Genomic DNA, 25,714 nt, shown 5'->3' with positions numbered 1-25,714 from the left:
TGTATTCTAATCTAATCTAATCTAATCTAACCCTAGCGCAGCCAGTCTTTCGAGGGCATCCTGGAAAATGCCTTATGTTGATTAACGCCTAGCATCCTCTTGTCATTATTAACAATTGCAGTGCCCGAGTTCTACGACTCGATTTTAGTTAAATTTGAATGGCAGATTTCCTACCAGCTTTAACAATTCTAATTCACTTTAAAGAAGCTAACTTAAACTCTACAGTAAAAAAAAATATAAAAAAATGAAGTGATTATCCAAAGATTCGAGTAAGAACAGTCGAGTCTAAGCTATGTTCGGAGCAATTTTTTCATTAACTTTTATTACAAAACTCGATTTTGGCAAAAAAAATACATTGAGATTTTTTCAAAAAAATTAATTTTTGTTAAGTATCGAAAATCAACCAAAAAAATAAAATAAATTTGATATTGCAAAAGTAATTTTGTAAATTTTTAATGAAATAAATGCTCCATTTTTGAGTTAGGCTGTAGAATGTTTTTTAAGTTTATGTCCCTCGACTGTGACCAAAATCGAGAGGGGGATTTCGGTGTTGTACATGCAATTTCATATAAATTCAAAATATTTTCAAACAAAAATATCATCATTTATGCATAAAAAAATCAATTCAGACTTTTTGTATTCTCATTGAAATTTTTAAGTTAAAAAAAATTGAAACGATTTTAAGGGTGAAACTCGTGTAAAATTTTCGAAAATCATCGAAAATGATTTTAAAAATCAGCATTTTAGTAAGGTGGTCAAACTTCTTCATCAATTCGTCATTAATGAGTACAAAAAATACTTTTAAAAAAACCTTTAAAAATAGTAAACTCTCTACAACTAAACATAATTTTTTAATTTTTTTAGAAAATATTATAGAATTTACGATTTTATTTGATTTGAATTGATTCATGTCACTTTGCAATTATTTTGTAATCTGAATGTTTTAGTGATAAAAAATGCATGAACGGAAGTGCATGGCTTTGGATGTTATGATGTTATTTTTACCTCAATTTAAAAGGCGACATTACACTAGAATAGTACACCCAAAACTGGCAGCGTTAGTCCGAGAGAATGATGGTCTCGAGTCGAGAGAATAGTGGTACCATTCACGGACGCAGAGAACACAGCTTGAGATGGGCGATAGAACTATTCTCTCGAGGTTCATTAGCAAAAAAAGTTCATCCGTCAAACAAAAAACCAAAAGTGTCGACAACGGGAATCGAACCAGAGACCTTTGACAAACCAATCCAATGACTTAGCTGCCTCGGCCACCACAGCTTAGTGACCAAGGAGAAGTCAGAAGTCGATGTATGACACTTGTTGGAGATTTATTGATTCAACTAACGAATGAACTCATTTGTTATGATGGTGTGAGTTGGTACCATTATTCTATCGATTTTGGCACTGAGCCCTCAATAAATTTTGAGAGAACGATTATCTCGATTCTGAATTTTGGGTGTAGTAAAATTACACATTTTTAGAGGTAAAATGAAACATTTTTTCTAACATAAAAGATGTACCCCTTCCCAGATGTAATATTACCATGATTTTTTTTTCTGTGTATGTAAAAGGAATAGGAAAAAAAATTGTTTAAAATAAAAATATACAGAATTATTCACAAAAATCTGCTCTACTAGTTGGTGTACTTCAGTACTTGGTACCAGTAAACTCCAAGGAAAACGCAGTTTTATCGAGCATCATAATCAGACACTACCGCTTTTACTACTGCACAGTAAAAAAAAATGTAAATTTGGAAGGTGTAATTTTGGAAGGTTGAATATCACCTATTTTATGGTGTAATTTTACCACAATTTAGACTGAAAAAGTGACATTACACCAGAAAAGTGGTAAAATAACACATTTTCAGAGACAAAATTACACATTTTTTCTGACATAAAAGATGTACCCCTTCCCAGATGTAATATTACCATGATTTTTTACTGTGTGGGAATGGACATATTTCCCTAAAGTATTCAAAATTCTTTCTTGTTCCTTACACGCATTTTGCTACAAAATAAAAATATTTACAAAAATATGAAAGAACAAACTAAAAAAATAATATGTGACTGAAGAAAATTTTGAACAAAACAGCAAAAATATTAAATGATGGTTTGAACTAGGCCTAAAACTATCCACAAAAAGATGAAAAACGGTACCATTTTTTCCCATGGAAAATATAACAGTCGATTGGTAAATTTTCAACATGAGTAATTGGCTAAATTTGCACATATTTAATTACCAACTTCCAGCATTTTTTATCTAATATAAAGTTTCAAAAAGCCCCATTAAGCTTGAAAAACAAAAAAAAAAACATTGTAAATATATTATTTTTCATAGTTTTTGTTAAATTTTGACTAATGGTCAAAATGGTCGCAGAACTTGAATTTGATGATAAAAGTAAGAAAATAAAAAAATGCAGAAAAAACATGTTTTTCTTCGTGATTTAGTTATCCGAAGTCCCATACAAACCATCGGATAATCGAGTCTGGACCGTATTTCATCAAAAATAAACAACTCTTTTCACTTCCTATTTAATATTTTCATGATTAGTTACATTGAAAAGTTTTTAGAATGTAATAATATCATAAAACTGATTGCACTGATTTTGATCAAAATATTACCTACACCCATGGTCAAACATCGCTCCAACACCAAGCGAAAGCCACTCACTGCCATCTGCCACCGCAATCCGCCCGCCCTCTTCCACACTTTACTTGCTAGACTGCTTGGAAAGGAGAGGGAGGGGGAGGGGTGGACCGCGCTGGGATGGGGTCTTTCTTTCCATCCCCCTTTCACACATCATTACGCGCACCCTCCCTCGTTTTCCTCCCACTCCCTTCCCTTCCTCTCCACCCAACAAATACATGCGAGGGACGCCTTAAAACAAACATAAACTCTGTTGATTTACGACTACAGCAACGTTTTACCCCAACCTCCCACCCCTTCCCCAGTTTTGAACCAGCAATTTGGTATCCTTTTTAGCGAGACATAAAAAATCATGCACCACGTGCTACCACCACCCAACACAAACAAAACAAACGCACACTCTGACATTTTTTGCGTTTATTTGTGTGAGTCATTCATAATCAAAGTAGGCGGAGCGAGCCGAGCTCACCAATACAACCGCGCAGCTGGTGGCTACCAAAATTGGTAGCACGCGCAGCGCATGCTGCGATCGTCATACTTCGAAAGAAAAAAATATATAGGAAAAGCCAAGCAAAACTTTGGTTTGGGAAAATTAATTTATGACCACGGCTTATATCTTGGTTGATGGGGGCCATAAAGCGGACTTTTTTAATGCGTCGTTTTGGCTACTGACAAAGTATCGCCTTTATGGGACGGAAAAATGGCGACATTTGCCGCTAGCTATATAGGCAGAAAAGTTGATCCCAGACTGTGTGGTTTTCTGGTTTGGGGGTTTCAGCAATTTGTACATATAACTGCAGTTTATGGGACAGTAAACCAACTTGTCTCCATATTAGGTGACAAATTGACGAAAAATGTGGAATTGATTTTGAATTAAAATGTCCAAATTAAGGTGCAACAGTTGTGGATTTCGAATTTTGACCTTAAAAAAAACTATCCAGATTTTTAAGCGAAGATAGCGTTACGAACGGTGAACGCCCGAAATGTCAAAATCGCGCAGTGGTACCAACATTAGAGAACAAGTGTGGCTGTCATACTATGGCACACTTTTTTTTGTAATGTTGGTACCACTGCGCGATTTTGACATTTCGGGCGTTTTACCATTTGTAACGCCATCTTCGCTTAAAAATCTGGAAAGAAATGTAAAACTTCAAAAATTCTGAGACAATTAAAAAAACTTATTTTTCTCAAGGTTTCTTGATTTTGAGTCTCTCAGCAGTTTAAATTGTGTAACTGTCGATTTTGACATTTCGGGCGTTTTACCATTTGTAACGCCATCTTCGCTTAAAAATCTGGAAAGAAATGTAAAACTTCAAAAATTCTGAGACAATTAGAAAAACTTATTTTTCTCAAGGTTTCTTGATTTTGAGTCTCTCAGCAACCGTTTAAATTGTGCAACTGTCCGATTTTGTTGAATTTAATCAACTGAACACAATTTAAAATGCAATTTATTATGTTTATTTTTTGTTGCGAAATTTCATTGTAAAATACCTAAATAAAAAAAATCTTATATTTTTAATATAAAAAATTCAATTCATAGAAGTTCATCGTCTAACCGATTTTCGTTTTTTTCAGTTTGACAGATGGTTTAACAATCTCATCGACTTTTGAACTAGCAAATTCGGTAAAAAATTATGCGCGTAAAATTTAAAATTTCTCAAATTTAAAAATTATTAAATTCTTAAACTCAGCGCAAGTAGATTATAAATATTCTTTATTTTATAAATTTTTAAACTTAAAAATGTATACATTTGTAAAATTTTAATTTCTTTAAATTCTGAAATTCAAAAATATTAATAATTTGTTGTAAAATTTCTGAAAACCAATGATTGAAAAACATTACAAAAGAACCAAAAAAGTATTGAGAATTACACAATTTAAAAAATAAGCTTTTGGTGGCTATTTATTTTTAAAGCCGCACTATTTTTTTCAGATTTTTGTATGGTTTCAAGTGTTAATCATCAAGTGCAGGGTGACCACTCAAATCCTACTTTAGCTATTAAATTTTTTCAAGATTTTGTCTGATATTTTATATAAATATAAATATAAATATTGAAATAACAAGAAAAAAGTGTTTTAAAATGCATTATACACTAGTTCAGTTGTTTTGCAATCATTAGTTTTCAAAAAATGTAAGATTTGACGAAAACAAAAATTTTAGCGAAAAAAACATTTTGCGATAATTTAAAAAAATCTAAAATTCTAAAGATTTGTAAACTAACCCAAACATGTTAAAAATGATTCTAAACGCAGGGGAATACATTATGAATTGATTTCAGCTGATTGCAGTTCAATTTCCATTGAAATTTGAAGTTTTAAAAAAAAAATATTTTTTGCCCCCTAATTTGTTGGGCCAACTTTGAAGGGGAGGAGACAAAAACTTTAAATAAAATTTGTACCACGCTTAATTGTTTTGAATATTACATGAAATTTTATAAACCTTAAAAAGGAATAATAATTTGTTGAAATTGATTTATGCATCGACTGACCCCTCGATCTTTTTGCTTTGTTATTGTTTTTTGACGTTTTACTTTGAATTCTGTTTCCGAAGACTCCTAAGGCCGATGCAAATATTTAAAAAAGTTTTTGTCCCTCGGCCCTGGCCGAGGTCAAGGGGGGGGGCAAAAAAATAAAAAAATATAATAATTTAAATAACAAGCCATAGTCTTCACATTTAAATGAAAAAAGTGTTTTAAAATGCATTTTACACTAGTTCAGTTGTTTTGCAATCATTAGTTTTCAAAAAATCTATGATCTGACAAAAACAAAAATTGTATCGAAAAAAAAGATTTTGCATCGAAAATTTTCAAAAAAATCTTAAGATTTTTTAAGAAACCCAAACATGCTAAAAATGATTTTAAACGCAGGAGAATGTATTTTAATTTGATTTCAGTTGGTTGCACTTGAATTTTCATTGAAATTTTGAAGTTTATTGTAAAAATATTTTTTTTGCCCCCTGATTTTTCGGGCCAATTTAGAAGGGGGGGGGGGGGTGACAAAAACTTTTAAAAATATTTGTACCAGCCTAATGATGCAAATGCAACTACATTTCTCAAAATTTCACAAAACTTCTCGTTTTGAAGAGTTTTAATCAATTAACTGACATTTAGGAAATACTGCCGCATGGAACATTATCATGTGACAGTCTTAGAACAAATTGTCGGGATTTTTTTTTTGGGCTGATCTTTTGAAGCAAACCAATCATACTCGAAACACATTTCATTGCAAATCAATTTTGGAAAAACAATCCAAGAATTTATCCGATTTTGACTGTTTTATACTATAAAGCGATATCGAGGAATTTATTCAATTCCAACTCAGAAAATGCTGAATATTCACACAGAATATTTACCCTTCAATAAACTACCCTGCAACCGTGCCTTATCATGCCACAACATTTCCACCCACCAAAGTTGAAAAAGCCCCGACAAAAAACATAACACCAACAGCTCAGCAAAATAATCCTCCAATTTAAAGTACTGACTGTCCCCTGTTCCTAACCTAAAAGGGAGCCGACACTTTCCCAATTATTTCCCTGTCAATCCGCCGAGGCAGAGATTAATCCTCAAAATATTGATAATCCTCGCAAAACATACAAAGAGAGAAAGTGAGGACTAAATCCGAAACCAAGCAACCAAAATCTATTTCCCTTTTTGCTATTCAGAAAAGAATGAAAAAACAACCCATGATTACATTTATTAGGGGTGCAAGGAGATTTCAAGTAGGTGCACGCGGGGAGAGGTAAATGTGTTTAGATTCTTAAATTACATCACGATAAACAACCCTCGTCGAGGAGGACTACAAAAGAGCAACTACACTTCACTTCAGCAAGGGAAAGATCCATTTTGTCGGCAAATGGGAAAAACATAAAGTTACAAATTACACATCATCATGCACCTCTCGAGATCTCTATACGGAGAAATGGAGAGGTGGGCTCTCGGAACAGCTGGTACACGAGGGTAATCTTATCATTTTAGGGTGAAGTATGCAATTGAATTCGAAAAGTGCGAAGAAATTCGTAATGGGACAAGCTTGCTATAATTATTTGACAGCTGTCAAAGGGGGTTGCTATAAAATTTGAAGCAGAATTCTAACAGACATGGAGTTGGCGTTCGGTTAAATCTGTCTGCGCAATATCAAGCTGTCAAGCTTATAAACAAACATTGCGAAATTGCTTCCTTTTGTTAGGGTAGTTCCCAAAGTTTCACTCAGAACATTCAACAGTTTTGTCATCACCTGTCAAATCTATCATAACCTCCAAGCGCACAGTTTTGACATTTTCCTCATCAACAAACTGTCATCCCGGAATCATCAGGAAGGACCAAATTATGCATATGATTTCCCACATCCTCCCAACAACAAATGAACGGAAGCAATCTGAATCAGCAATCTTTCCGCCACCAAAACAAGGCATCTGGCGTGAAAAACACGACACTTGTTCGACCCTCCGGCCGGGGGTTCCGGACCGGTGGCTGGAAGCGCGCACTCTATCACAGAATCAGTGGACCAAAAACAGTTGCTTCTTTTCGAGAGCATCGGAAAAAGGGGGAAAATTATGGCAAAAACGAGGATGATGATGCTGTTTCTAGCTCTGTTCCCGCGGGGAAATCCGGGAAGGGAACCAGTCAAAACAGATACCAGGAGGGGTTGTTGTTGTGCGGGAGTTGCTTTAATGCGTTGGATTAGGGCGAAATAATAGAATTTGTTTGGCATATATCACCGAACAGGGGGTCATCCGGTGAGAGCGGCCTCTTCGAGGCAAGACTGATGTAATTAGAAAATAATTGAATTAGGTGTCTTTTTGCTGGGCGAGAGAATGCAGATGTTGGAAGTTTCCGGGGGACAATGCGATTTCAGATTGTCCATAAATCATGCCATGGTTAATCGAATTGAGTTGCCAACGAAGAAGAGATTTGTTGTTATTTTTGCACAAATCAAACTATTCAGATTTAATTCTATGAAACAATTGTAAGTTTTAAAAAAATATGTGTACTCACCTTTCAAAAACCACTTCAAGCATTCAGTACGCCTCAAATTTGCTCAAATTTCCTCAAAAATAGGATTTTGAGCACTTTTTAATCATGCTTTTCACTTCACACCAAACATCAATTAATTTAATTTTCAAAATTTCCACCATTTTTAACATCACCGATTTCACCTTAACACTCTTTGCTAACCCACATCACCTTAATGACTTTTTTGTTTACGAAAGATGCTTTAGCTTTTCACCTCAAAAATGCACAATTCCGTTGCGTTTCTCAATGTTTTCAAACGCTTTGTTCACGAAAACATCGGAAAATTTCACTTCTCGTAGTATTTCTTTCGAAAAAGTTCAATTTTGTTTGATTTTTCAAACTTTGTTTGCGACGCGACGAAAATTTGCTTCCGGCCATTTTGACAGCTCGCGACGAAACTTGTGCTGCTATAAAAATGCACTGAGAAAAGTGTGCGCTAGGCTTTCTTGGGATTTGGAGTACTAGAATTTTAGCATCATTTGTATTTGTTCTTTATATATATATTTTTTAGTTGCTAAGCTAGAATGTTTAAATAAGAATTGAAAAATTCTGTATTAAAAAAAACAGGGTCAGGAAAGGGGTCACAAACATATTTTGCTACGCGCAAAAAGAATCCAAGGGATCGTCGAGGAAGAGATCTTGCAAGCAAGAGAAAATATCGCGGAATGAAGAGATCGAAGTATGCAGTTTGAAGGGACTGAAGAATTCATCAGTAGATGGAACAATATTGAAACCATGTAGACCGACATCAGATTTGCGTTTTTTTTTCTACATGAAAACCCTTAGAACAAAGTTAAAATTTTAAGGACATACCATTTTTTTTTAATTTGGTCTCCACCATGCTTACAAGACGCACTTGATGAGTCTTCACCCCAAATATGAACATTTTTGTTCAAAGCAGTAATGAGATATCGTGGCACCAGTTTATCAAACTAAATTATAATATCTCGTTCAGCTTTTTACCAAATGTCACCCAACTCAAATTTTGAGCAGTTGACTTCAAACAGGTTTTGAAATAATACTAAAAAGTGAGCTTATTGGAATGCAATTGATTTCAAATACTTAGAAAAAATATTTAAAAAAAACACATAACACATGTTTAAAATGCACTAAATAAACGTAGTTTAAATTTTTTAAATAGCAAATTAATCAAATCAATAAAATTAGCAAAATTTACCAAATCAGCAACATTAACCAAAAACGGCACAAAACTGACAAATTGTGCTAAATTAAAATTAAAAAAAAACCAGCCCGTAAAATAAACCAAACAAATAAAACAACAAAATTTACATATTGAATCAAATTCACAAAATAAAACATTGCAAAATTAATATAAAAAACTAAATAAACAAAAAAACTTAAAATACCTAGGCTCATACCAAAGCTTACAAATGTTACCAATTTATTTGTGTGTAACGTATTTCGAATGCTTAGCAAAAGTATAAATATAAATAATTGATAATTTAAATAATAAAATTCATTAAAATTCATACACTTACAAAATCAAGAGAGTTTATATTTTGGGTTTGTTTTCAGAAGGCCGTAAGGGCCACCGTGACCATCGACACTAATTATTATTTTTCTCAAAAATTAAAAAAAAAATCTCTTATTTTTAGTTTAGGGCACTAATCTACCTTCAAGGACGTTTCAATGAACAATTTAATTTTTTTTTAAATTGGTTTTTTGTAAGTAGATCGAATACCGAATATCGAATCCAAAATGGCTTTGTTTACCAATGGCTCTTACGTCTTTTTTAAAACTAATTCACAAATAAACCAAATCAATTAAATTTAGCAAATCACCAAATTCAGCAAACAGCAAAGAATTAATTCAACTAAAAATTAACAAAATAAACCAAATAAACAAAATTGACAAAATTAGCAATAGTGAATCAAATTCACAAAATTTTAAACTTTTTTTTTGCAATAAAACATAAAAAATAAATCAAAATAAACAAAACGGAACGGAAGCGAAAAAAAGAAAAGAAATAAAAAAATCTATGAAAAACCAAAAAATCATCAAAAAGTAGTTTTTATTGGTTTTTATGTTCTTTGAAACTTGTTTTTTTAAATAATATTCAGGACAAAGCCAATTCATTGGACTGACTGAGCTTATGCTTAATTTGATAAGATTAGAATAATTTTGAGTAAATATAAATCGAAACTTTTAAACACTTCTGTTAATAGTTTTTAAGCATTTATGTAAACTGAATTAAATTACCATGTCAATTTTACACATTTGCTGATCTACTTTCCGCCATTATGGCAAACTGCAGTTTAAATTCATTCTTCTGTGCAAACAATCAGCGAAAAACCGTCGCATCCCGATAGAAATCAATATTCGGACCAAGGCTCGCACTTTTTCCTTTCTGCGCATCCAAACATCATCGGTCCCTGTCAACGACCGGATCGGTACGTGCCCGCGTCCTTATCAGGCTCTTTCAATCTGTCGAGCAGCGGTGGCAACGTGCCATAAATCCCTAAGACCGTGCAGAGTGCATCGACCTACACTGAAACAAATCCGACTCGGAGAAATAAAAGCTGACGCATAATAAAAGGTGCGAAATTTGATACTTTATTGTGCTTCTTTTATCTGATTTCAAGTGGAAAATCTACGAGGATCGGGCAGATGTCGGATGAACTGCACCGTCCGACGACACATGACTAATTACACTGCGCTAAATGCTCGTTTTAAATTGAGTGCGATTTGTGCAACAGACACTTCCAATTAAGATCCTCGTGCACGGAATGTAATTGTGAATCGTAAACCCTTTCTCCTACACTGAGAAAAATCTGCACACAACATCTCTCTTTTCCCTGGAAGGTTCAGACTTTACCACGTGTTACTACTTTAGCAGCTAATTTTAACGATCTCAATTCAATTATAATTTATTCCTCGTGACAGTCGCTTTTCCTCTTTTCAGTTTTTTAGTGAACCGTTTAGTGACGTGTACACCGAGAAAAAGGGCCACCAATTTGAGGCTAATTTTAGCGCGGAAAAAGATTGAGATGAAACGGAAAAATAATTTACACGCCCGGGATCTTCCCCGTGCGCGCCACACGGGCCCACAAATCAGTTGCACATGTTTGAAGTAGCACCGAGGTAATCATTTCAATCTGCGTCGTCAATCGTCACCTTTTTGTTTTGTTTCGGAAAAGAAAGTAAAACTAGAGCGTTGTTTTATTTGCGTGTTTTATTGCTAAACTAAACTTTCTTGAACATTTCATTTCGTCAAATATTTTAGATATCATTTAATATTTGTTGATTCTGGTAGTCATCATTTCAAAATTCATTAATTTTCTAGTAACAAAAAAATCATTTTGTAAGAAAAAAGCAAAAAAAAATAACTTTCATCGTCCCCGCACTGACGATGCCGTTTCCCGCTGGCCGCTTATCAGGCGGGCCGCTTCCGCGAGCTCGGCGGCGTCCTCGAACAGCTTTTTGGCCAGCCCGGCCAGCAGCAGTCCGGTGGCGACGTTGAAGCCGTCCTTGTCGTACAGAATCACCTCCCAGGGGGTGCCGTTGTCTCTGGAAATATAAGAAGAAAAGGATAGTAAATTGATAAAACTGTAAAATTTATTTGTCGAAATTTACAAATTTGGCAAAAATTACAAAATTGACAAAAATTATCAAATTATCAAAATTTACCAAACTACCAAAATTGAAAAAAGGTCAAAATTGACAAAATTTAAAAAAAAAAACAAAATACAAAAATGAAAAAATTACAAAACTGAAAGAATATCGAATTTGACCAAAATTACCAAAACGACCAAAATTTACAAATTTACATAATATACACTATTTACAAAATTGACCAAATTGACAAAATTGATTAAATTTATAAAATTAAAAAAAAATTGAAATCACAAAATTTCTAAATTGACCAAAAATAAACAAAATTTACTAAATTGTCAAAATTGACAAAAACCCAAAATTTACCAAATTGGCAAAATTGGGAGCTAAAGCCCTATGTAAATTTTTATGTACAACAATAAAAAACATGGTTAAAAACCATTTTTGATCACTTTTTTTCATTTTAATGCAAAAAAAAAATATTGACAAGACAACATTTTTTCGATGGATCAACTATAGTCCCCTTGGAACGAGCTGTCAAGTAGGACCTTTTCTGTCAAGAAGGGCCGTGAAGTTAACTTTTAAAAATTGAATTAAAAATCCATTTTAAATTTTTTGTGTCCGTTCAAAGGGTCATTGCACTCAGAAAAATAAGGTTTATCGTTGTGAACAATAATACCAGAAATCTAAACTCAATTTTAGGGCCCAATTGAACTGATTAACAACATTGACAAAAAAGTTCAAATTGATAAAATTTTAAAAAAATGCGAAATTACAAAATTTTAAAATTTACTAAAAATTAACTTAATTTTGAAAATAACAAAATGAAAAAATTGGCCAAATTGAAAAAATTACAAAATTGAAAAAAATTAAAAAAAAATACCGAATTGATCAAACGATCCAAAATTTGCAAAATTGTAAAAATTTACAAAATAGCCAAAAATTACTAAATTGTCAAAATTGATAAAATTGGGCAAAATTAATAAAATTTACAAAAATCAACAATATCCAAAATTTACAAATTTAACAAAATCGACATAATTGACAAAATTGACAAAATTGACCAAATTGACTAAATCGACAAAATTGACAAAATTGACGTAATTGACAAAATTAACAAAATTGACAAATTGACCAAATTTACCAAATTGGCCAAATTGACCAAAACGACCTAAAATTGGCAAAATTTACAAAACTGACTAAATTGACAAAATATTAACAGGATTAACAAAATCAACAAAATTTAAAAAAAATCAAAAAATTTACAAAATTGTCAAAATTGGCCAAATTGACAATATTGACCAAAATCACAAAATTAACCAAATCTGAAAAAAATCACCAAATCGGCACATTTGGCAAACATGACAAAATTTGCAAAATTCACCAATTCTGCAAAATTGGCAAAAAAATACAAAATAAGCAAAATTGGCCAAAATTTAAAAAAAAAAAATGCAAAATTGACCAAAATTACAAAATTCGCAAAATTTACAAAACTCACCAAATTATGCCAATGCCAAAATAAAAAAAAAAATCACAATCTACAAAAACAAAAAAAATAGAAAATTGGCAATTTTTTTTTTTAAATGATAAAATTTACCAAATTGGAAAAAAACCATGTTGACAAAATTGACCTAACTTTTAAAATTGACAAATTTTTTAAATAAGGCTTTCGAGGCCCAACAAATATTGACAAAAGTTTAAAAAAAAACTAAAATTAACAAAATCTCAGTAGCGTACCCAGCTCCTCGAGGAAGGTGGGGCAATTATATGGACGTTTAGAAACTTTCGTCGTTTATGGACGCTCCCTTACTAAAATTAGAACAAATGTCTGAGGATGGTGGGGCAGCTGCCCCATGTTGCCCCACCCTGTGCACGCTAGTGCAAAATCTCAAAAAATTTCAAAAAGTTACAATTTTGTCAAAATTGTCAAAATCGCAAAAAAAAATTAATTGACAATATTAAAAAAAATTAAATGGCCAATTTTACGAAATAAAAAAATTACAAAATAAAAATAATAATAAAAAAACAATACCAAACTGGCAAAACAGAGCAAATTTACAAATTGACAAAGTTGAAAAAATTACAAAACTGACAAAAAAATCCAAATAGTCAGAATTAAACAATTGACCATTGACAATGCTTAAAAAAATTGTCGAAATTAACAAAATAAAAAAATGGAAATGTTGACAAATTTCCAAATTTACTAATTTAACAATTTCGAAAATAAAAAAATACTAAAATGATGCATTTTTGTGTTTTTGTTTTTGATTTTAGTAATTTATAAGGTCCAATAAACAAATGTAAACATTGAGTGTATCCCTTTCACACCTTGTGGCAATGTCCATCGGGGTAAGTGGGATACACTCAATTTTTAAATTTGTTTACTGCCGTTCTACGCATAATTGTCCCATGTTCAAAAAAGTGCAACTGAGAAAAACGCGATTGAAATTTTTCGACCGATTTCGGTGTTTCTACGCATAATTGTCCCGTGGATTCCTATTCGCCCTATGTGTCCCTAATCACCCCAGTTAGCAAGTTATCACCCTTATTTTTTATTCTCCTGCTACACTACAGGTAAACAAGACATAATGCTTCGTAAAACTAATGATTCCGTGTAAGAAAATACTTGGTGGGACAATTATGCGTAGAAATACAACGATGGGACAAACAGACTTGGTGTTGTTTTTAATGAGTTTCCGAACAAAGTACCAGATTTTACGTGTTTTTCTTAAAGTACACATCAGACTAAACATAAAAATGTCATAATGTCAAAACCGTCCAAAACTGACATGGGACAATTATGCGTAGAACGGCAGTTTATAGGACCTAATAAAAAAAATCGAAATTTGATTAATTTTGATCGAATTAAATCTGACTCTTAAACCCATTGCAACGAACCATGTTTGTGGCTAACCTTATGTAGTAGGCCTTGCCATTGAGACTGAGCAAAATAACAACCCTATTTTCACAAGATTTCTTCCCTACATTAAGTAATCTTTAGAAAGTAGATATTTTCATACTTACACAACCTGCGCCAGCACGCGCTGATTCAGCAGCACCCGGTTCATCTCGACGACGGCCTGCTTGTGGAACGGCCTCACCGCCCGCACATCCGCCAACCTACACATCACGGCCTGGTACGGCAGATAGCTGAACCGCTCGTCCCAGCGGCGCATCTCGTCCGTCCGCACCAGCTCACAGTTCCCGTAATCCACGTAAAACACCTTCACGTTGTCCTCGTCAAAGTACTCGGCCACTTCCGCCCGGTACCACTTCCGGTCCGTGTACTTGGCAAAGACCGGCTCGGCGAAGGCCGGTGGCCGGCGGTCGAACTTCCGGAAGGTGCGCGAATACTCCGCATCGTTCAGCTTCAGTTCGAGCTCCATGAGGTCGGCGTTGACGCGGTCGCCACCCTCGACGACGTGACACCAGAAGTGGTCCACGTCCCGGATGAACTTGGGCACCAGGTAGAGGTGACTGCCGACCGGCGGAACGACGTAATCGTCCGAATCGGGCTTCTTTTTCGGGGGGGTTGGTGGCTTCTCCGGTGGGATTCCGGCTGGCCGGATGATCGGAGTGCCGTTCGATTTGTCCGGATTGTCCACCTTGAAGATGTTCCAGCGGGGAGTTGTGGGTTTCTTCTGTGGGGACGGCGGTGCAACCAACCGTGGGGTTCTCGGCTTGACTCGGGTTTCCTCCAGCGAGCTTGGCTCCGAGTCGGAGCTGTCCGAGAGGCTGCTGGTGGCACTGTCCGCGGACAAATCCCCGCTGAACGGATTCTCCGTGATCGGTTGCTGGCTCAACCGCAGATACAGAATGTGTCCCTCGGCCGAGACCACCTTGTAGTTCTGCGACGCGTGAAGATTCTTCCGCAGATACCGGTTCAGATCGTCACACGAGAACGGATCGTCCAGCACGTTGACCAGCACGCACCGGATTGCGAACGCCGGCAACTTCCGGTAATACTCGGACAATTCGCACAGCATACCTCCGCCGCCCTCCTCGTACGCCAACACCTCACCCGTGTCCAACAGCCGGATGTAATCCGTCCTCATCCGGGATCCCTCCAGCGGGGGCCGGTTCCGCACAGCTCGGAACAGAGTGCCCTCGAGGAACACCCCGAACACGTCACCGGGCCGGGCCGGAAGTTGGGCCAGCCGGGAGCCGTGACTGTGCTGCATCGCCGCCAGCAGTTTGGTGCAGTCCCGGTGGTCGCGGTCCACGATGCAGAAGCTGCGCTGGCCACCCGGAATTACGGACGAGATTACGCACCGGCCGGTGTGGTTGGGTTTGTCTGCGGGAAAAGGTGATATTGAATGGAAGCGGAAATTACTTTTTTATCGAAAAATAATGTAAACAAAGCAATTTGAATTTGTAAACAAGCAGTCTATTCTGCTTGGTATCGAGACCGTGGACTTTCTTTCATAATAAAAACACAGATATTTTGCAATTAACAAACAACACGTCTTATTCCACCCAAATCAACCACAAAACTGATTTGACAATCTTCCTTCTCTCTTTCGTCAGCCACGCGCTTCTAGTAGGGACCTACATAGGGAAATGAAATGTTCCGAGAGAAATTTCAAACTCCCAAAGTCATTCAAATTTAAGGTTGGAAAACTTGTGGGTTTTCTTTGGTGCTGGCACGTTTCTTGTACCGAACAAGCACAAACATAACAAAAACTGCCAGATTATTATAAACAACAGTTTTACAATGCTTGTGATTGTTAAAAATCTCGTTTTTTTGGCCAAAATTTTTTTAAATTGATTCCAACCTTGTTCTTGCATAGTCTTGTTGCTCGATTGGAACCCCGATTTGACAGTTCGATTGGAACCCTGAGAGTGACATTTCGCCTCTCCATATAGGCTCTCTAGCTTCTAGCTGTTTTCTCGCTCTTTATTCTCTCTCGCGCTCAATGCTCAATCTGTCACGTTAGCTGACAAGGCAATGTTTATAAAGGTGCGCACTTTTTGTACTCATAATCGCAACAATTTCTTTTTCGCTGTTTTTTTTTTTATTTCTATTGATATTGGTGTGTGCGTTTTTTTTTAAAGGAAGCCAAGTTTGACTGACGGTGTTTTCAGAATTGTGATAAAAAAGAATAACAGTATAACTTTTATGACGAAAAATACTTTAATATATTATTTATAAATCTTACAATACAACAAAATTTAACTTTTTTACAACAATAAGAATTTTCACAACGAGTATTTTAAAATTTTGTCTTGATTTCATCACGACGAACACATTTTTAAAATCTCCTACGCCGGCACCCACGCTTCGGCATCATCTATCACAATCGGATTCCTCGGCAGGGCCACCTTCCGGTTGACCAGAAACTCCCCGACGTCGATTCCGCAGCCATCGTACACCAGCACCTCCCAGTACGACCGGACGTCCCTTTTCAAGAGAAATGTTTATTATTATTTTTCTATTTCAAAAACAATTCACACTTTTCTTACAGAACTTTCACCGCGACCCGCTTGTCGTAAATAACCTCCCGCAGGGCAAGTGTCCCCTGGATGTCCTCCGCCTCCTCCTCCCCTCCTTCCCCTCCACGCTTCCGGGTCACGTTCGCGAGCCGGCAGTGGACCGCCTGGAAGGGCAGATAATCGAACCGGTCGTCCCAGGTGCGCAAATCGGCCATCCCCAGTCGCTCCTGGTTCCCATAGTCCAGGTACAACACGACGACCAGCCCGTCGTGGAAGTAGTCCAGAACCTCGGCCCGGTACCACTGGCCGTCCTCGGCGTAACGCGCAATCACGTACTCGCGGGTGTCTGTGCGCGGAACGGGCGGAAATTTGTAGGTTAGAAGGAACGAAAAAAATAATCGACGGGTTTTGGGCAAATTTGAGGAAAAAGCATAAAAAATGTCAGACTTGAAGAAATTAAATGTTGTGGAATTTTAATATATTTTTTTTAATCCTGAATTTGGGTATTTTTCATTTTAAAGATTTTAAAATTTATATGATTTTAGATTATTTAGAATTTAAATTTTACAATTTTTTTAATTTTAAAAATTTCACAAATCCTACAAATTTTACTAATTTTACAAATTTTATAATTTTATGAATATTAAATTTTTTAGAATTGAAGAATTTTAGAGTTTTTTTTTTTTAAAAAAAGTCCTATAAGCTATTGTGTATCATATGTTCATAGGACCTAATCAAAAAAAAGTCTAGTATATAAAAATTGTAGAATTTTAAGAAACTTTTAGATTTATAACTTTAAAAAAATGATGGAATTTGAATTATTTTTAAAAATTCAAAGAATTTTATATTTTTACAAATTTTTTATTGAAAAATTATGATATTGACAAATTTTAATTATCTTTTTAGATTCTGAATTTTTATAATGTTTATTATATTTTTTTATTTATATAGATATTTTTTTTGGAAATCTTAATTATTTTAGAATTATTATTTAAAATAAAAATATATGTTATAGAATTTTAAAATTTTGTGAATATTAAAAAATTTACAATTTTAGAATTGAAGAATTTAAAATTTGGGGAATTTGAAATATATTTTTTGATTCTAAAATTTCGCATTTTTTTATATTCTGGAATTTTTGAATTTGAATATTTAAATTTTTAAGATTTTTTAGATTAAAGGAGTATTTTTTTTATTTTAGAATTTTAGATTTCTTTTGATTTAAAAAAAACTCTCAAAATGATCGTATTACTTAAAATTGATAATGTCTAAAAATTCTTCATATTCTAAAAATTCTACATATTCTAAAAACAAAAAAAAAAGTTTTTTTGAAAATTCTAAAACTTTTAAATTTTAAAATTATTGAAATTGTATTTTTTTTAATCTCAAAAAACTTCAAATTCCAAAAAAAAAACGAAAATTAATATTTTGTTTTATTTATATTTTGAATTTATAGAAAATTTAAAATCCTTCAAATTGTTATAACCTTTAAAATTGTTTTTTCTTATTCAAAATTTATAAAGATATAAGAATTTCAAGAATTTTAATTTTTAAAGAATTTAAAAAAAATGAAACCTTAAAGAATTTCAAAAATTTCAATAATTTTAAAATTTAAGAATTTTAAAATTTTGAGAATTTTAAAATTTTAGAAATTGTTAAATTTTTAAAATCTTTAGAATTTCTAGAATATGTAGAATTTTTTGACATTAGCAATTTTAAGAGTAACAATAAATTTGAGAACTTTTAGGATTGTTTGAATTTGAGAATTTTTAGATTTTTTAGTTATTTAAGAATTTCAAATTAAAAAAAATACAAATTTGAAAATTTTGATTTTTTTAAAGATTTTTTGGACGAATTATTCAAAGAATTTCAAAAATTCTATAATTTTATAATTATAGATTTTTTTTTATAGAAATTTGAAGAATTTTGAGAATTTTAAGAGTTTAATTTTTTTTTAAAGTTCTCAGAATTTAAGAATTTTTCAGAATTTTTAGACTTTAACAATTTTGAGTTTTATGATTATTTTGAAAACTTTAAGATTTTTTTGAATTTTAAATTTTTGGATTTCTAGAATTTTTAGTATTTGCAGAATTTTTAAAATTTTAAGAATTTTAAAAGTTTAAATAATCATAAAAAATTTAAAAAAATTATAAATTTTAAAAAATTTAAGAATTTTAGATTTTTTAAGCATTTCAAGAATTTTAAGAATTTTAAGAATTATAAGAATTTCAAGAATTTTATTTTAAGAATTTTAAGAATATTAAAAATTTTATGAATTTTAATAATTTTAAGAATTTCAAGAATTTTAAGAATTTTAAGAATTTTAAGAATTTTAAGAATATTAAGAATTTTAAAATTTTTAAGAATTTTAAGAATTTTTAGAATTTTTAGAATTTTTACAATTTTTAGAATTTTTTGAAATTTTAAGAATTTTTAGAATTTTAAAATTTATAAGAATTTTAAAAAATTTAAAAATTTTAAGGATTTAAAAAAAATAAGAAATTCTTAAGATTCTTATTTTTTTTAAATCCTTAAAATTTTTAAATTTTTTAAAATTCTTATAAATTTTAAATTAAGAATTTTATTTTTTTAAAGAATTTTATGAACTTAAGAATTTTAGGAATTTTAAAAAATTTTAGAATTTCAAGAATTTTTAAAAATTCAAGAATTTCAAGAACTTTAAAACTTTTAAGAATTTTGAAAAGGTATTTTAAGAATTTGATAAACTTTAAGAATTTTTTAATTTTAGATTTTATGTTTTATTTCATGCCGTTCCTAAATTTGCCCAAAACCCTAAATTAAAATAACTCTCTTACAAGGCTTGTGGTCCAGGGGACGGAACGTCTTCACGTTCCGGGGGTCATTCAGCAGGGCCTGCATCTCGGTCAGCTTGGCGCCATTCTCCGTCACGTCCAGATGGGCGTAAAACTCCTCCACGTTGACGATGGTCGTCGGAATCATGTGCACCACGGAACCGACCTTGGGCTCGTTCAGCTGGGCCCGGATCTTGACCTTGTGCAGCGTCTGGTCGCGGGTCCACCCGTCCGGATCTTTGGCCACGTGCAGCAGCTTGCAGCGCGAACCCTTGAAGCAACCCTCGAGCGCCGGTTCGTAGTGCGGACAAATACGGGTGTCGTCCTTCGGAATGTAGCCCATCGTGGCCTTCATGGCGTTCGTCGTGCCCAGCGGCTCCTCGTACAGCACGTCCAACTGCTCCTGGGTCAGTGTTTTCTCCGAGATCCGATACTCCGCTGTTGGTTCCTCCCTGACCTTCTTCACCACTCCGTTCCTCTTCCGCGCCACTGCCCTGCCCAGGTTCACGTGCAGAACCTTCCCCCGAACCCGCACCACCTCAAACTCCCGCCCGCAAAACAGATTCACCTCCAGGAACCTCGCCAAATCCCCGCCGCGGAACTTCCGATCCGTCACGTCCACCAGCTCGCAACACCTGGCGAGTGGTTCCTGCCTGCGGTAGAAATCCGGCAGTTCAAACAGCAGCATCGATTCCTCGTACGGCAGCACGGCGCCCGTGTCCAGCAGCCACAGCCAGGCCGGTTCGCTCCGACTGCGCACCGCCCGGAACGTTTCGCCCTTGACCTCGACGCCGAAGATGCGCCGCGCTGAGTCCGGCAGGTCCTCCCGGCGGTTCGTTACGTTCTGCAGGCTGGCCAGCAGGCGATCGGTGCGATCCGCCTCGTCGCGGTCCGTTCGGTCCATCATGAAGAAGCGCCGGCTGCCGGGACAGGTGTACGTTACGAAGCAGGTTCCCGGCTGGCCCGGGGAGTCTGGAAGGGTAGAAGGGGGAGGGGGTGTAGTGAGTTGGAACTTGTGAATAATTGTGCGACTATAAATACCTTAAACAGAGGTGAGAAAGCAGAAATTCATGCGGTACATGCAGTGAGGGTTTACGTTCCGGCATAGTCTCCAACCCGGAATAAAAGAAAAAACGATGGTTCTGGAAATTTTCGCGGAAAAAGTTGCTATCGCAAAATCAGAAAACAGAGTTTTCTGACATTTTTTTTTTTTTTTTTTGCTGAAGCCAGCATCACTGCCAAACATATCTGACAGCTGAAAAACTAGCTAAAGGTTTTGCTGTGTCAACACTGTTGATGTTAATTCAGCTAAAGTGACAGCTAAAGTTATGAAAGTTATCTCTGAGCAGTTCTCTAGGATTTCGGTCATTCGATTTTTTTTTGTATTTTTTAATCCGACTGAAACTTTTTTGGTGCCTTCGGTATGCCCAAAGAAGCCATTTTGCATCATTAGTTTGTCCATATAATTTTCCATACAAATTTGGCAGCTGTCCATACAAAAATGATGTATGAAAATTCAAAAATCTGTATCTTTTGAAGGAATTTTTTGATCGATTTGGTGTCTTCGGCAAAGTTGTAGGTATGGATACGGACTACACTAGAAAAAAATAATACACGGTAAAAAAAATTTGGTGATTTTTTTATTTAACTTTTTGTCACTAAAACTTGATTTACAAAAAAACACTATTTTTAATTTTTTTTATTTTTTGATATGTTTTAGAGGACATAAAATGCCAACTTTTCAGAAATTTCCAGGTTGTGCAAAAAATCATTGACCGAGTTATGAATTTTTTAATCAATACTGATTTTTTCAAAAAATCGAAATTTTGGTCGTAAAAATTTTTCAACTTCATTTTTCGATGTAAAATTAAATTTGCAATCAAAAAGTACTTTAGTGAAATTTTGATAAAGTGCACCGTTTTCAAGTTATAGCCATATTTAAGTGACTTTTTTGAAAATAGTCGCAGTTTTTCATTTTTTTAAATTAGTGCACATGTTTGCCCAGTTTTGAAAAAAATATTTTTGAAAAGCTGAGAAAATTCTCTATATTTTGCTTATTCGGACTTTGTTGATACGACCTTTAGTTGCTGAGATATTGCAATGCAAAGGTTTAAAAACAGGAAAATTGATGATTTCTAAGTCTCACCCAAACAACCCACCATTTTCTATCGTCAATATCTTAGCAACTAATGGTCCGATTTTCAATGTTAATATATGAAACATTTGTGAAATTTTCCGATCTTTTCGAAAAAAATATTTTCAAAATTTTCAAATCAAGACTAACATTTCAAAAAGGCCAAACATTCAATATTACGCCCTTTTAAAATGTTAGTCTTGATTTGAAAATTTTGAAAATATTTTTTTCGAAAAGATCGGAAAATTTCACAATTGCTTCATATATTAACATTGAAAATCGGACCATTAGTTGCTGAGATATTGACGATAGAAAATGGTGGGTTGTTTGGGTGAGACTTAGAAATCATCAATTTTCCTGTTTTTAAACCTTTGCATTGCAATATCTCAGCAACTAAAGGTCGTATCAACAAAGTCCGAATAAGCAAAATATAGAGAATTTTCTCAGCTTTTCAAAAATATTTTTTTCAAAACTGGGCAAACATGTGCACCAATTTTAAAAAATGAAAAACTGCGACTATTTTCAAAAAAGTCACTTAAATATGGCTATAACTTGAAAACGGTGCACTTTATCAAAATTTCACTAAAGTACTTTTTGATTGCAAATTTAATTTTACATCGAAAAATGAAGTTGAAAAATTTGTACGACCAAAATTTCGATTTTTTGAAAAAATCAGTATTGATTAAAAAATTCATAACTCGGTCAATGATTTTTTGCACAACCTGGAAATTTCTGAAAAGTTGGCATTTTATGTCCTCTAAAACATATCAAAAAATAAAAAAAATTAAAAATAGTGTTTTTTTGTAAATCAAGTTTTAGTGATAAAAAGTTAAATAAAAAAATCACCAATTTTTTTTTACTGTGTATCATTTTTTTTCAGTGTAGTCCATATCCATACCTACAACTTTGCCGAAGACACCAAATCGATCAAAAAATTCCTTCAAAAGATACAGATTTTTGAATTTTCATACATCATTTTTGTATGGACAGCTGCCAAATTTGTATGGAAAATTATATGGACAAACTAATGATGCAAAATGGCTTCTTTGGGCATACCGAAGGCACCAAAAAAGTTTCAGTCAGATTAAAAAATACAAAAATTAAAATTGAAGAAAAAAGACCGATTTCGTAGAGAATTGCTCCTCTGCAAAGATTGATGGAACGCAATTTGAACGAAGTTAAGATGCACTTTTTGTAAAGTTTGTTTGAGGGCAATCCATGAACCACGTGGACACTTTTTTGGAAATCTCATTAAAAATCCTAAAACTGCTCGAATTTTTGTAAAACTTGATGAACTCCAATTGCTTTTATTGCATTTGAAAAATCTTTTGAGACACTTCGAAATGTGCCATTAAGATTCCGTAGGTATTACAAATCCAAAACTAGCAGCTATAATTTTTATCAAAATAACTCTAAATAAAAATTCTAGAGTACTTTTTCAAAAGGTCCTATGCGCAAAAACATCAATCTGATAAATTTGATGATAAAGTTTTGGTGCATATTTTCAAATCCCATTCAAACACGTTTGGGTATTTTTCGATTCTGAAAACGCCCAAATGGGTCTAGAGTAATGCTTTTCAAGTGTACATCTCGGGATTACATGAAAGACAAGATTGCACTTAGTTCTGACGCAATTTGGTTACAACCTGTGAGTGCACATAGGACACGTTTCATAGAACAATTTTTGCACATAAGACATTGGCATTGGACTATATTCATGTGACATTGCACATAAAACTTTATCAAATAAAATTTAAATCTCGATTTAAAAAAAACTACATTTTTGTGATAATAATGTATTTCCAACCCTCTCGCAACGTGTAGGCATCAGCTGATGAAGAGCATGAAATATTTCAATGCTTCCAGCGCGTGAGAGGAGAGAGAAGCCGTTATTTACCAATGAGCCTTCTGTCAGATGGGTGGCGGGTAGGATAATTTATGATGCCAAATTAACCAATGCGCCAATGTAAACAATCAATATTAGGTTATTTTGCATTTCGCTAATAATTTTAAAAATTAAATACTTAGAAGAAATCGGGTTTGAGGATAGTGTAGTTTCGGATATGCAGAACGTCATGCATTGAATAACTCAGTTTGTTTACATTTGGCGCATAGGACCTTTTGAAAAAGTACTCTAGAATTCAGAAACAGTATATCTAGAGTACTTTTTCAAAACAACCAAAGAAATATCTAATAATGAATTCAACAAAATAAAAAAAATAATCATGAAACAATCCCAAACAGTCTACTCACATTCCTTCAGCGACTGCTCCAACACCTCAAAGACCGGTTCGGCCTCCTCCTGCGGAACCGGCACGGCCACCACACTCCGCCCGCCATTCTTCACCGGCCGTCCTCCTCCCCCACCCCCATCATCCCCGTTCAGTCCCAGCTTCTGCATCACGTCCATAATCTCATCGCCGTGACTTTTCGGCTTGCTCGGCGGCGATTGCCCCAGCTGCTGCAGTTCCGGCGGAAGCTTCACGTCCGCCAGCGCGCCCTCCCACTGCTCAACGAACGCGTGCAGGGCGTTTATCATCCGGACCTTTTCCTCCAGCGGCATCCGGGTGCGCTGCAGTTTGAGCAGCATTTTGCCGAGCACCTCCTCGGCGCGCAGAATGAGCCCCTCGAGGACGCCGTTGGTGCCGGTGGACCGGTGGCTGTCCATGGTGGTGCGAGCACGTGGTTCTGGAATGGTTCCCGCGGAACTGGTTCGCTGAGTTTGCAACTTTGCGCCTTGCACTAAAGCACAAAAGAAACCGGCGGCGACGGCGTCCGAACGGAACAAAACAAATTAAAGCAGGTGATCTGTCAAAATGTTGTTTGGATTTTGGCTGCAGCGTTGCCAGATATGTGCACGCTTAGTTGAAATGAATCCAGTTGCTATTTAATTTCACAATAGGGTCCTAAAACCCAATTTAAATTTGTACGTAAACATGATTAAAAACCGAGTTAAAAACAATAATTTTGTATATTATTTCTGATTTTGTTTTGTTTGATGCATAAAAATTATTATGATAAGAATAAAAGTAAAACTTTTATTCGGTAACAACTTTTCTAAAGGGCGAAACGTCGTCGGCGAAACCCTCAGATGTAAACTAGGGGGTGTACAGAGTAAATAGAATTATTATTCGCTAATATATTGACGTTATTATTGATTTATTGGTCAATAAATCAACGAAAATGTTATGACCTACATTTGCACACCATGATTTGACGAGGATTTGACAGTTGACAGACAAAAACAACAACATGTTTTTGGCGACAAAATTTTACTATCTGAAGAATACTGCTGGAAATTTTCGGAGAAAAAAGTCTGGTTTGGTCTTAGATTGGCCAAATCCGGGCACAGTAAGATCTAACTTCCGGCGCAATGAAGCATTTGCTATTGCACGGGTTTGACGGAGCTCAAAACAGATGCGAAAGAAGAAAATATACTTTTAACAATCGTTTTCTCCGGTTCGGCTCGCGGAGGAGGAGGAGGAGGATTCTATATCAATGGTTGGAATAATTTTCCACGCTTTCTCTTCAACAGTTTGAAACGAAGAGGTAGCAACTGCTCTGCCAACTACCATGACCATACTTATGTCCTTCCAATTGTTTCCTCTTACGTAGTGGAAGAAGTCCTGCTTCTTTGGCCTCGCTGCCGATTGTTTTCCTCCCATTTTTGCTTTTTACGTGATTGAGGAAGCAACGGGACAAGACCTGGGTCACCGGAACATGGTCCCTTCCTTTCGCGTTTGCCACAGGAAACTTGTCCAGAATTTTCTTTCCCAATTCACCGCCCAGAGACGCTAAAACAACGCGAATAGATTGTGGCAGGTGGACAGGATTAGCCATGTTCCATTTAGAAATTGGTTCTGAAAGTGCTTCATTGAGATTGTTGTCCAAAACATGATCCCCTAGATGATCCCTTACTTTTGCCACATTGAATTAGGGATCTCGTATAGTTCCGGCCACTGAAAATAATAAATTGAGCTCAAAAATATCTGTTCCAGAATCACCGCCGCCAAAATTCTTGCATCATATTTACGTTTGATTTGACATTTCATTTTTTCAATGTCAAAGGGATCAAGGATTCAGAGAACAAGGTAAGGTCG

The 25,714-nt window shown here is 34.8% G+C and overlaps 2 protein-coding genes across 3 annotated transcripts in view; one reads left to right on the top strand and one right to left on the bottom strand.

Moving 5' to 3' along the window:
• The window catches only part of LOC120432270 (probable ATP-dependent RNA helicase DDX52), a 36,261-nt gene that overhangs the window by 500 nt on the left and 10,047 nt on the right, over positions 1–25,714 (top strand). The window lies entirely within an intron of this gene.
• On the bottom strand, positions 10,837–24,408 carry LOC120432247 (tudor and KH domain-containing protein-like). Of its 2 annotated transcripts, XM_039597422.2 has the most exons (4): positions 23,868–24,407; positions 19,484–20,452; positions 16,698–17,013; positions 16,348–16,635 (listed from the first exon to the last, which is right to left on the bottom strand). In XM_039597422.2, the coding sequence occupies exons 1-4, from the start codon at positions 24,280–24,282 to the stop codon at positions 16,497–16,499; spliced, it is 1,839 nt and encodes a 612-aa protein (XP_039453356.1). In that variant the 5' UTR covers positions 24,283–24,407; the 3' UTR covers positions 16,348–16,496. The 2 variants fall into 2 exon arrangements, with proteins under 2 accessions (XP_039453355.1, XP_039453356.1); XM_039597421.2 differs by lacking the exons at positions 16,348–16,635; positions 16,698–17,013; positions 19,484–20,452 and adding exons at positions 10,837–11,189; positions 14,259–15,528 and having other exon boundaries at positions 23,868–24,408.

Source organism: Culex pipiens, chromosome 1 (genome assembly GCF_016801865.2).
Source record: "Culex pipiens pallens isolate TS chromosome 1, TS_CPP_V2, whole genome shotgun sequence".
Classification (NCBI taxonomy): domain Eukaryota; kingdom Metazoa; phylum Arthropoda; class Insecta; order Diptera; family Culicidae; genus Culex; species Culex pipiens.
Note: the sequence above shows the minus strand (reverse complement) of the source record. Positions and strands in the feature narration are given on the sequence as shown.

Excerpts from the sequence above, each read along its gene's own strand:
- LOC120432247 (XM_039597421.2), bottom strand. The coding sequence starts at position 24,282 with ATGGACAGCCACCGGTCCACCGGCACCAACGGCGTCCTCGAGGGGCTC. Across the intron at positions 15,529-23,867 it reads GGAGCAGTCGCTGAAGGAAT|ACAAACCCAACCACACCGGC; the intron begins GTGAGTAGACTG and ends CTTTTCCCGCAG. Across the intron at positions 11,190-14,258 it reads CGCGTGCTGGCGCAGGTTGT|AGACAACGGCACCCCCTGGG; the intron begins GTAAGTATGAAA and ends TTATATTTCCAG.